Raw genomic sequence first — 13007 nt, 5'->3', positions numbered from 1 at the left:
ATCTGCTACAGCTGGTGCTATTCATGTGTGCCTACAGTTCTCCACTGGGGGACTAGAAGTGAGGCATCCTTTCACAGCCACAGTAAAGTTGTGAGTCTAATCACTGGAGTGGCTTTCATGGCAAATAATTTGACTGTTCATGACCTAATAAAATAATTGTAAATAAATTTTAACTGAATTCTATATTAAACTGTTTCAAATCAGTAATCTATGAAAAACTCGAAGGATCTATGAAACAATTATGGAAAACTGTTAATCCAAAGCACCGTTGTATCACACAATAGCTGCAGTGAGTCTCTCTTGTGTCGGCAGTAAGCCCAAGCATACCAGAGAATGCACTGGAAGCCGTATGGTCAACACTCGAGAGCCGTACCTCTAGAGAAATTCATTTTTAATGCCTTATCTATAGGCTAGGACATCAAGCAATAATGGCATTGTAATTAAGCTGCTAAAAGGAGAAGTCCATTGGCAGAAGCTTGATTTCAATGTAATTCTGTTATTACCTTTGTTCGTTTAAAACTTTTCACAGACCCATTTTGTACACATGGTGCACTCTTTCCAATATACCAGGGGTTGTGAAAAAGCATGCGATCTCTTGTTGCAAACTGAAGAGACCAGTCCCAAACAGAAGGAAATTTTAGGCCTTTTTCATCACCTAACTGGATGTTTTTGCTTATAGCGAATTCCTGCAAGAAGGAATATTCAGACATATTAAAAACAAACTAATTTAATTACTTACAAATCTAATTATTGCATGCAGCTCAGAAAGCAGGGGGCATGGCTTACAGCGTGAGTGGCTAGAGACCAAATGTCAAAGCATATAGGGCAACCAAGGTGACCACTGCAGGAAGACAGAAATGAATCCTGGTTTTTCTTTGTTAAGTGGGTGGCAATGCTCAGGCAGAGCTAATGTTCAGTTGATAACTACATTTCCATAATTTGTAACATTTCTTTTTAAAAAATGAAACTTCTAAGCTTTCATTTCTATGCTAACTTATGTGTTTGAGAAAACAAGGGGGGGAACACTGAATGAACACTGGTAAATATTTACAACCCTAATTCTAGGTTAAATAATTTTGTGTTGGTGTATAACAGAATTTACTTGCACTGTTCTAAGTCGCTGATTCTTTTAAGCAGAGTAATAATGGTAGAAGAGTTGTCTGAGAAACAGTTAGGTCTCCTGGTTTTTGTCCTACCCTGGGAGATGCATGTGACAAACTGCTCTTTACCCTGCATGCAGCGTATACAAGTCACCTATTCGTGTGTGCTTCCTTTGAAGGTTGGGATTTTTTTAGATATCTATCAGAGGTCCTTTTTAGGTGTAAGCACCACCATTCTCTCTTTCTGTCTAAATAGTACTTGATCACTACTATTCAGACTTTTAACATTCTTTTTATAAAGCTGTCATTGGGTGTTTTTAAATAATTATGTGGCACGTCACAAGAGATTTCAAAGTTTGTAGCTTTAGATACCATCCAAGTCACTATCATGCAGATGAAAGGAAGCTGCATACTAATCCCATTGCAAGTATGCAGCACTCTTATGGGAGTACAGATGAAGGAAACGAAGAAACACTTGTTAATAACAATGCTATTTTAGAAATAAGGTCAGTAGAGTTTTCCTCCCCCCACAGACTGTTTCTATTTTCAGTGTATGCAAAGAGCATTGCAGGCACAATCCGATGAACACTCATCGTGCACTGAATATTTTTGCTCAATATTTCTCTTAAAAGCTCATATTGCAATTGTGACATCATTTTGCAAAAGTGAATAAATGCAATTTAATTTAGATTATGATTCCCCTGCCAAGACAGATTCAGGCCTAAGAACAATTATTTTAAAGATAAAGGTAACACTTCTTCATACTCACAGTGCTCTGCTTTACTCGCTGGTGAGGACAGTTGAAAAGGAAGGTGCCAAACAATGAGATCCGTGTACTATCATACAATATGGTCAAATATGTTTCAGAAAACTCAAAGGCTGATGGATATTGCTCTAGCAGTTGCCAAATCGAGTCCAGAAACATCAAGAACAAGGGAGACTTGAGAATAAATGGATAGTAATTAGAAGTAATGTAACCTTTGCCAAAATCTTACCAACTTGTTACCCCCAACATCCTCATTAGGGTACCTAACAACAAATTCAGTATGCTCCTCATAGGAAAGGGAAGTTTGTAGCTAAACAGAAATCACATAGAATCTATAATACGAATACCCAAGTTTAGCATTTCCACCCTCATGATGATGAATATGTGATTATATGAATCAGATAACTAAGGAAACCATAGTAATGTAAAGTGACAGGATGGGCTGATTTCATGTGCTGCCCAACAAGTGTAAGTGGTACAAAGGAATTACAGTGTCAACATCACCTCCAGGCTTAAACAAATACCGAATTTTGTGAGTGGCAGGGGGGAGGAAGGGGAGGAAATATTTTGAAGACTACATTTTCTCAGTCTGTGTTCTCATTCAAACACTGATTTAAATTGCTACTTGTACAGTCAGAAACTCTCCCTGTAACAAAACCACAGGAAGGCTGTGACCTGTAAATTATAGTACTTGGAAAGGAGAGGCATCTTTCCAGCCACATTTAGAATCATTGCGTCTATTTTCATAACATTTCAGTTTAAATTTAGCTTACAAAACAAAATGACCCATCTTCACTGAACTATGAAGGAAGAAAAGATGGTTGGTTTCTTTTTAAATTTAGGATGTGCTCTGTAGTCAAAGTAATACTAGAATTTATGCAGCCACTCCAAATCTTGGTAATAACTGTATGGGATGTGGGGCTGCAGATAAATTAAGATGAGCTTAAGGACATCTGGAGTAGCTTAAACTATCTAACTGGATACCTATTTTTTGTTATTTTTCCTTGGTTATGGGCTCAACGCAGGAACCACCTGGTAAAACTGTATGGCCTGTGCTATGCAGGAAGTGAACTAGATGATCATAAATGGCCCCTTCTGGCATTAAAACCATTGAGTCTGAGTCGTAAAAAATGTTAATTTCCATTAAAAAAACTTTAATGAGGTCAAAATATACTACAGAAAGAAAAAACCCACTGGATTCAGCTGCTAAGGCGGAGAGGAAATTCCAAGAGGCGTTCATATATATTTTTTCCGCTCTAGCAATATTTTATTTAACTTTTCCCTTTCAGGTATTTCTTCACTTTTTTTTTTTGCAGAGTGAACTAAGATTCATCTCAAAAGAACATCTCAGTGGATCATAATTAATTACAAAACACCCTTGCTTCAAATACAGTAATCCTATGCCTGACAAAGTATTGGGAAAGTAATGAATGTTTTCTGTCTATAGTGCAATGAGTGTCTGAAAAGAAGTTAACTCTGCTGTCTCTTTCTGCTCTTTGCAAGAGGTTGAAAAAACAATCTCATCTGCTCTTCTCCCCCATTTTCCACGTGTTTTCCTGAGCCTCAGTTGTCTTTTTTCCTATTCTTTTGCTTTGCTGCATTATTTCCTTTTCTCTTAGACATGTCCTTTGCTGCTGGTGCATGGCAGCTCTATTCCTGCTAGTGGCTCCAATCCCTGAGGGGGGTTTCTTTTTATTCTCCTTAAGTGCCACCCCAAGAGACACTGTTAGGCTGGCTCATCCTTGTTTCCAGCTGATTTTACAGGCCTTGCAGTGTAGAGCCTAGAATACCGTAGAAGCGTCTGAAGACCACCAAAGCCAGGTACCATGTTGCCATCCACCAATTTGTGAATCACCACCAAGTGAGCCACAGATTGCAATCTGAAAATTGCAAAACAGTCTATATACTTTGCTTCACATGCTTCTTTATCAGATGGGTATTGTGATAACTGCAGCAATAACCGCATAGTGTTCTGGCTTTGTATGTAAAAAGGGGGTGAAGAAATGAACAGGTGCTGTTGAAAAGAGGCTCCTGAGATCCTTGCTGGGTCAAAGTCTTGGGACCCAATGGTTTAATTATTGTAAAACATGGGATAAGACAGAATAAGCCTTTTCAAGTCTAGCATGATTATAACATCAATATCAACAGTGACACTTGATTTCACCAAGTGTATTAATGATTCTTATACAACAGTTGAGGATAAAAAGGAAATTCATCTGATTAATTCTTCTTCTTTTTTTATACATTAACTTCCTATCTTTAGAAAGTACTGAAAAAATTCACATTAAAATTTTAGACATTAGCTTATGGGGTCAAGTCATTTCACTGCATGCATGTGATCTAGCTATCAGTACAACATAGTTACCTCTTTGTCAGCTCTTTTTAAGTGGTTACACCTATCTAGAAACTGATATCCTGCCATGACCCATTCCTTCTGTATCAGGCTCTGAAATCCAACAATTGTCCGAAAATAGGGATCCAGCATTACTTGAATGAGGGAGGCTATGAAACAGCTCAGGTCCCGTCCTTCATCCTCTGTGGAAAACATTAAGAGCATTTGAATATATGTGTATATAATTAAAGAGGTCAGAGGGCAGAAATTGGTAATTCAGATTAGTGTTCTCCTTCTAGTGAATTTCAAAATACACTATCTTGAGACTGTTGTGTTTCAATATACTCAGAAACTTTATCTCAGTGAACCTCACACTATAGTTAAGTTTCTTAACTATATACAGTACTGATATGTGAATAACCCTTACTCAACCTGCTAAGTGTTTGTCCAAAAAACCAGATGCCTACAATTTGAGATGGGCTGAAATTAATGGAGAGCTTCTAAACTCTCTTTTTGACCTAGAGGCACTCTGAATTGGTATGGAGTACTATTTTAAATACCATTTCTGGCATTACTACCTCCAGAAGGAATTTCAGAGTCAATGAATCAACACTGCCTGACACAGAAGTAATTCTTAGAAGTAGCACATGATTTGGGGAATGACCAAGACAACATCACATGCCAAGATAATGTAGCTAGAGTTGACAAACATTCTGATCTGGAAATATTACCAGGTACTATTGGCTATGTTACAATCCAGGTACAGTCAACTACAGGGAGGGAATTTTATGAAATGAAAATATTTTAAATCATTGCCTTTCAACACTTCAGTAACGTATACAGATCACAGCTGTAGTTTACCAACCACGCTTTAACATTGCAACCTACCAATCATGACAATTACAACATGCTATACAATTATATTACCTTGCAGAACTACTGAGACATGCTTACTGTCCAGCATATATACAAGTTCAGCAGAATGCTTAAGGAATGATCTAGGAAAAAAAAAAAGGTGGTTTAATTTAACAATTAAGACTACCGATACTGCACATTTTCTAAGAAATGAGGACAGGATTTTCAAAAATACTTAAGGGATTTAGGAACACACATGCTAGTGACTTTCACTGGAATCTATGCTCCTAAGTCACTTGTGCACTTCTTAAAATGTCATCCCAAATCTAATATATTACTCAAGTAATATAAAAACCTCAACTGTTTCCAATAGGATTGTAGTACCACAGAAATGCCTCTTAATTGTACATTTGCCCTGGTGCCCATTATTGTCCTGATCCTACAAAGATTTGTGTGTGTCTTTTCAGGATTCAGGTGAACACACAGAGGCAGAATGTTTAAGTGTGTAAATCTTTAGAATCTCTGTATATTTATCGCATTCATTTTACCATATACAAATCCCATCTGTGTTTGTTTTATTGCATATCAACATTGGTGAAAAATTAAGGACACATTATTAATTATTACTTTCTAGTAATAATATTTGTACATACCTGACATACTCTAGCCAACGAGTATTTTCCAGTGAGGATAACCATTTTTCTTCCGTTTCTTCAAAAGGTTCTGCAGCAAGAAGAGTAAATGTCTGGGTGCATTTTAAAATAGCCATTTACTGTAGCTAGTTTTGTTACCCCTAGTTATGCTGCCCATAATTTTCCACAAGCCTTTAAATCTGCAGTTGAAGTCACTTGGTACACCATCCCTCAGAAAAACACACAGACTATTTTATGTGCTTACCTCATGCTCGATTATACCCCAGGTCTCAAAGAGGAGCAAGAGAATGTAGATCTACAGAAGCTATATTATAATATACACATATGAACACACTTTATATAGAATTTCAATTCCAGGTAAGTTAGTTGCTTCCTAACGAAGTCTGACACTTTGCTTTCTTGAAACCATATCCCTCAATGCCTCAAACAAACAAACAAAAACAAAACCCCAACACAAGAAGAATAAAGATATTGTGACCTACCATTAACACATAACTGTTTAAGTTTGATAAATGCAACCTGGATTTCCTGGATATTAGGCAGACACTTGTCCAAATCTGATTTGTGAACGTCACTTCTCTGTGGATGACTTCGAGTTATTGCATTACAAATCCTAACAAAAAAACCCAAAACTGCATTACTGGACACGGAGGAAAGCTTTTCAAAATAAGTTCTTTAGAATACAGGGAAGTGCAAGCAACTAAAAGCACTTAAAAATAGATGCCTAGTTTCCTCTTTTTTTAAAAAAGGTTTTCCTTATAGTTACAAAAGCAGCTATCTTACATAGCAAAGCTATTTGCTCAAACAGCAAAATGGAAGAGTACAAGCATCTGATTCGCATTCAGCTATAATACACGTCATGCATTTTTGGTCATATGGAATGCTACGTGGAGGCAGAATTGTTAACACATATTTCAGAAACATTCAGTTCTCATTATTGTTGAGACATGAGCTAAATTAATTTGAAAATTTGAAAACAGTACATTGTTAAAGATCTATAAGAAACAGCTATCATAGACAGCAGTACAGACGTGGTAAGCAACAAAGCCTTTAGGTGGTATTCAACTACGTGATATTTCTTGTAATATATTCCAGTGTATATGAGGCGAGACCTGGCCAGTGATCTGTGAACAGGACTGGAAACCTAAACGCTCAGTTCAATCCTGGTTCTGACACCAGCTTTCTCTATAGCCTTGAGAAAAAGTTACATAACCTATAATCCTAATTTTACAGTCAGGGAAACTGAAGCAAATAACAAGCATTAGGTAATGTTGAAGATGAAAAGCTATGATTCAAGTATTATGACTATCACTAGACCACCAAAACCCCAAACAGTTGAAGTAAACGTTTGAGGGACATTGTATCAATTATGAAAGCTAAGTAACTGATGATCTATAGTCAATTTTCAGTGTTCAATAGCTCTAAAAATAGCTATGATGCAAAAGCAGCATATAAAAGTGTATGCCAATAGAGATGTTGACTAGAGGCCCAACTCTGCGTTTTATTTAAATGTATGGCTTTGTTTTTCCATGTATATTGAGAATGATTTTATAAAGATACCCAAACAAATGATCTTGCAAGTCGTGTGAATTCCTGCAAGGTATTAAGGGCTAGATTCACAGAAAGACTTAAGTGCCTAACTGTCACTTTAGGCACCTAAATCCCAGAATCAAGTCCCACTAGAATTCAAAAAACCCTGCTTGGCTGACTACACTCGCTCGGCCACTTAATTTTTGCAGTCAAAGCTATCTTAGCACTTATGTTTCTGTTTCTGACTGCGGCATGGTAGCCCCACGCCTGTTATCTGGACATCTAAGGCCAAGCACAACGCAAAAACTAGGGAAATACAAGCGTGCCTCCACCTACCCATTTTGTGTGGCCTGTTCTGGCAAGGGTGCTCACAGCTCACCTACCACACTGGGGGCCTATAGATGAGCTTACTCAAAATGGGAGGGAAGAGGAGGAGGAGCTCCCTCAACTATAGGATATTCTGATTTGCAATTCTCATTGCAAGTATGAAGTATAGCTAAGTATCCCATACAGGCACTATTTGCCTCATATTATACATATCTGGTTAAGAAATTATGCTAGGTTATTGTTTACCTTTGATCTATTTTTCTTTGTTGCAATACATCTTTAATGTTGGCCATTCTCACAAGAGCACTCCCATTAGAGTGATTCCAGCACCAAAGCTAACAGAAAAAGATAATTTGTTAGTATTGCCTGACAGCATGAGTATCTACATACAGTACACAAACCATGTTCACTCATACACATATCACCGTCATGAACATTAACAGTGATTAGCAACTGAATAAAGTTCACACTTACGGGCATTCGTCTTCCAATAAAAGAGTAGGAATAGAGCTTTAGATCTTGATCTGCTAAGGAAGATGGGACTACAAAGTATTCCGGAAGGCTGGGGGGAAAAAATACAACACAGATAAGTCATTTTTCTTTCACGTGTTTTATCTACTTTTCTGGAAAAAAAAAAAAGGATCCAATCTAGAAGACATAACAAGGAGTGACAGTGCACAATAACACGTGCCACAGAATGACAATCCGAGTTATACGGGCTACATTTTATCACTGTAAGGAGATAGCAATGCTGACTGCATGTGCCTAGTGAGTCACCCACGATACTAGCACTTCTGGTATTATCGTGGATGGGCCACTCACTCTTAGGTCCCACGACTGCAACTGTTTGGCTATTAGGAGGAAAAATAAAACATACCACCTTTGCACTCCATCCTTAGCTGTAGCAGTGTACGTGTTGGGGGAAAGGGCAAAGAGGGACATACTTCTCCCTGCCTCCAACCAAAACAAATAAAAGCATGCCAAAAAAATCTGGCCCAAACAGGAAGTGAAATCCACAGTACCACTTGCTGCACTGGTAGTTTACTAGTCTTAGTGCTGTAGTGCACCAGCCCTGGATGGAGACCAAAAGCGGGCCACTGAGATAAATGAGTGTGTACAGAAGCACTTTAGCAGCAACAGTCAGAGCTGGTCAAACTGATCTCATTATTTTACTCATTTCCTGTTACAAAACTTCAAATCTTGCTAATATTTCTTTTACAGGCATGTGCATTTGTGTTAAATTTAACCAATAATAATCGTTTGTACCAGAAGGATAAAAACTATGAAGAATACAGTGAAAACAAACCTTGATTTTTTTTCCTGTCACTTAATTTGATATGAATATATTAGTTAGCTATGGGATCCACAAGATAGTCAAGTTGCTTTAACTCTGGTGGCATCTCTTCAAGGAGATTGCCTCAGATACCTTTATAAAAAAATTCTGAACCTTTACAAACACTCATCTCTCATCAGAATACAGCTGGTTTTTTTCTAAAAGTATCTGATCTCTCCCACAGCTATTAGAGCACTAGAGTGATGCCAGAGTCGAATTAGCTTGTTTTTTTTCATTCTTTGTTTCAACTTACCAAGTAGAGATCATGTAACCTTCATTGACTGAACAAACTCGCCATCCTGATGCGCCTGTTCTTTTGATTTCTCTATCCCAATCAGAGTAAGTTTCAAATAAAGGAGTCTGTTGACCACAGCCGCTGCCCCCACCTCCTGGGTCTATTCCATTTACAGTTGCTAGGAAAGGGAAAATAATCAACTGAAGATTTTTAAAATCATCCCTTTCAGTTCTTCGTCATGCAAATTGCTATAGCGCTATCTCTTCCCACACAAAGATAGGTGAGTCTCTCTATTAAAAGGGATGTTGCCACTTGCAAGATTAACAAATAGTGGTGCTGTTGGACAATATGCAAGAGTGACCAGTGTATCTTTCCTTCTGTTTCAACAGACCAAGCAGTGAAAAACTGTGCTGTGCCAGTTTCTGCAAAACAGAGGCTAAGGGATAATGGAAATTGGAAACAAAAGTGTCACATTAACTCATGGGGTCTCCTTCTAAAACATGTCAAAACCACACCCATACAACAATATTTAACGGCTATAATGCGCTACTCTTTTTTTAAAAGAGGGAATTCTATGTTAAAAGTTAGAAGTTAGTTATTCTTGTAGCTCAGTTACCATCTGCCACTAAAAGTAAAGATTCTGAGCACAGATTTGCTATTATTGAGTCCTAACCCTTCCAAATCAGGGCTGCCTTGTCTTCCTTTCCACTATTTCAACAGTTTTGCCTTCGGGGGTTGCATTCTAGGCAGGAAAGATGTGCAAGAGGCTGTTGATAATTTTTTTTGTTGTTAACACAAAGACTAGGGTAAAAATTGTTTAGGTCTTACTAACTTATCACAATAAATTACTCATCCTGATGGGTATTATGTAGAACAGCCTTGGTTCTACAGGCTAGAATGTTATAGCATGATACTCAGTTAAACTCCGCTGTTCTTTCCTTATATGACAAGAAGGTGATCAACCATGCTCAGTGGAATTACATTTTGTTTCTTGAAACTTTGAGTTAATTTGATTTTAGTTGTAAACGAATGACACAAATTTAGCCCTAGTTTTATAATCTGATCCATATGTGCAGCCTCTTTTGCCTGTAATGGGAGTCTGCAAGGGCATAAGGATCTGTCCAAGCAGATCAGACTACAGGATTATGGCCATATCATTGCCCCTGTAAATCTTTGCCTGCTGTTTATACATCAACAATTTAATCTTTTCAGTGGTACTGAAGCACTCTCTCTTTTTATGCTTTTCAAAAGAAGCCTATGCCAAAAATCAAGATAGAAGTAGCAGTAATGCTCCTAAAGGCTATTCAATTAACACTCAGTATACAGTTATTTAAATAGGCCAAAGCTTTAATCCTCTACCAATTCTCTGATTATCTATGTATACACAAATTTCCAGTATGGCAATCACCATGGTATCTTTTATGTAAAATAAATAGGTTACGGGAGGGGGGACTTGAGATTACACCCCTGAACAAATGGCACCTCAAAAGCTAATTTACTGGTTTCCAGATGGCTTAAAGAAATTTAAATTAGAATTTAACATGAAAAAAGTTATGTTCAAGAATTTATACTAAAGCAGTCCTTTTTAATTTCTCTCATTGCCATAAAAATAATGCTGAGGGCCAGATCATTTGTTTATGCTTCCTCTTTTTATTTCCTAAATGTTTATGAAATAAATAGGACATGGACAAGTTCTTGCAGATTTGGTCAAAGTCTGAGACTAGGTCATACATTAAAATTAATTTGATAACCTCGTCCTATCATCATCTGTGTGTATCACAAAAATCATCACATAGCTTGATACCAGTAGTGATAGTCTCTGTCCAGCAGGCCCAGAAGTGGAACAGCAGGAGATGCTGCAGGCTGGGCACTGATGCACACTGACAAAACCCTGCAAGGAAGCTTACCAAAATGTCAAGCCAGTTCTATCAGTCCCATATTTTAAAAAGCTTTATATTCACCCACACATTAAAGACAAAACATAAAACATGAAGAATCCTGCAAAAGATCTGGAACCGGATTTCAAAGATAATGAGGTGCCTAGAGATGCAGCTAGGCAGTTAGTGGGATTTTCAAAAGTGTCTGAGCAGGTTAGGGGCCCAACTCCCAATACATTTAAGAATCTGGCCCTTTGCTCACAATATTTTTTCTCTTTTGGGGGGAGGAGGGGAGGACGGAGTAAAGGGATCAGGAAGGGATTGGGAGAACTTCAACTTTTACTTGAAATCAGAACAGTGGAATATATATGCATGCAATAATTCCCCCCATCTCGCTTCAGGATTAAAACTCCAGTAGTTTCAGGGCAGGTGAGAAAAAAAGCTCAATTGTGTGATTTTTGTGTTGTCTTTTCACAGTGGAAAATACTAATATTATTAATCCATGTGGTGAAAATGCACTGAGAAGAAAACACAACGCAATATAACCTATATGATGTTCTTCTGTGCAAAAGCACAGAGAAGGGGATGAAATAATGGACAGACACTGCAGCTTCCATTTTCCATGGGACAGGCAGGGGTGCAGAGTGGGTAGAATACAGTGCTGGAAAAGTGACCAGAGGACTAGGGAATCCCAGCCATGACCACCACAGAGCACAGCTCACTGTACAGTGGGACTTCCCCCTCTGAAATGCTCTTCAACCCCCCTACTCCAAGCCACTGCCATGGAGCAAGACCACTAGCTTCACTGTCATTGGTTCACTGCAACTCTACAGGGACAACATTAGCACACTGCTTATTTTACCCACTTTGTGCAGCTCTGCCACTGGTCCTTTTCCTTTCCCATGTGGCACATGGATATTTCCTGGAGGGGGTAAAGGTGGCTCTAAGGAGGTTGTGGTGGACCCAGCATTTTGTTTATCTGCCTCCCCCTCTCCAGTTCCCAGCTGTGGTCTTCTCTGCAAGTTTGCTAACTATGGCACTATACAGCTGGAGGAAGGATGTGGATCTTAATTAAGCCCCTTTTTATATAACTGCCCATTTCCAAGTTTCTGCAACTTTTACCTGTAACATATGAAACTCTCTTTGTGCACACACACTGGGCTTATGCGGCATATACAGAAATGAGCAAACACTTCTTTTAAGCATTTTTGAAAATCTGGATCCGTAATTTAATGACATCCACTCAGTTTCTGGAGTAGGTAGAGCATTTGTTTCTAATGCAAATGGCAGAGTAAATAAAATTGTCAATGCTACTGAACCACATCTATAGCACTTTCCATATTTGCAGGCTTACTGTGATGGAATTTGTAGCTTTTAGCTGTGTCTTGGCTGGGGAGCACTAGCAGTGACCCTGCAGTGTTACACTAGAAATCAAGTTCCAAAGGCATCTTTTCCAAGCTTACCTAACTGACAAGGTTCAGTTGGAGACTGGCCTTGAGCAGAGAGGGTGTGCTCCAACTCAGCAGGGGTGGTGGAAGATTTGAGTGGGAGGTTATACCTAGTAAGCCTCTAGGAAAGGAGGTATGGAGTCCCAAGTTGCACAAATCCTCCTGCAATACCACCAGAAGAGACACTTATTCCCAAAAGAAGGGCAGGTAAACAAACCTGCCTGAAGGGGGATTACCTAGGTGTCAAGAGTATCAATATAGACACACACCAGAAGGATTTAAGGATGGAATGAGAGATAATGGTACTCATGCTGGTATGGATAGTTTTCTTTTGGATAAAGATAAGATTGTTTTGTTTCTGATAATGAATTACCATCACACTGATTAATTTAGACACAAATTAGGGGGCTCAGATGCAGCGTAAACCAATTGAAGTGACCTTCCAGAGCAAACTTCAAAACACTCTTGCCATTGCTTTTGGCTAAAAGTAGCCAGCCTTACTAATATTAGAACACATGTACATATTACATAACAGAAAAAAACATTTACAT

The 13007-nt window shown here is 38.3% G+C and overlaps 1 protein-coding gene across 1 annotated transcript in view; it reads right to left on the bottom strand.

The window, feature by feature from the left end:
* The window catches only part of MTMR10 (myotubularin related protein 10), a 63832-nt gene that overhangs the window by 3644 nt on the left and 47181 nt on the right, over positions 1–13007 (bottom strand). Inside the window, exons 7-15 of the mRNA XM_050967938.1 lie at positions 9150–9309; positions 8038–8125; positions 7810–7898; positions 6189–6319; positions 5707–5776; positions 5126–5196; positions 4232–4401; positions 1870–2040; positions 504–686 (exon numbers count right to left, since the gene is read on the bottom strand). Coding sequence (XP_050823895.1) covers positions 504–686; positions 1870–2040; positions 4232–4401; positions 5126–5196; positions 5707–5776; positions 6189–6319; positions 7810–7898; positions 8038–8125; positions 9150–9309 — 1133 coding nt within the window. The remainder of the gene's footprint in view (positions 1–503; positions 687–1869; positions 2041–4231; positions 4402–5125; positions 5197–5706; positions 5777–6188; positions 6320–7809; positions 7899–8037; positions 8126–9149; positions 9310–13007) is intronic.

Source organism: Gopherus flavomarginatus, chromosome 9, assembly GCF_025201925.1.
Source record: "Gopherus flavomarginatus isolate rGopFla2 chromosome 9, rGopFla2.mat.asm, whole genome shotgun sequence".
In the NCBI taxonomy this organism is placed as follows: domain Eukaryota; kingdom Metazoa; phylum Chordata; order Testudines; family Testudinidae; genus Gopherus; species Gopherus flavomarginatus.
The sequence above is the reverse complement of the archived record's forward strand: the minus strand, read 5'-3'. Positions and strand labels throughout refer to the sequence as shown.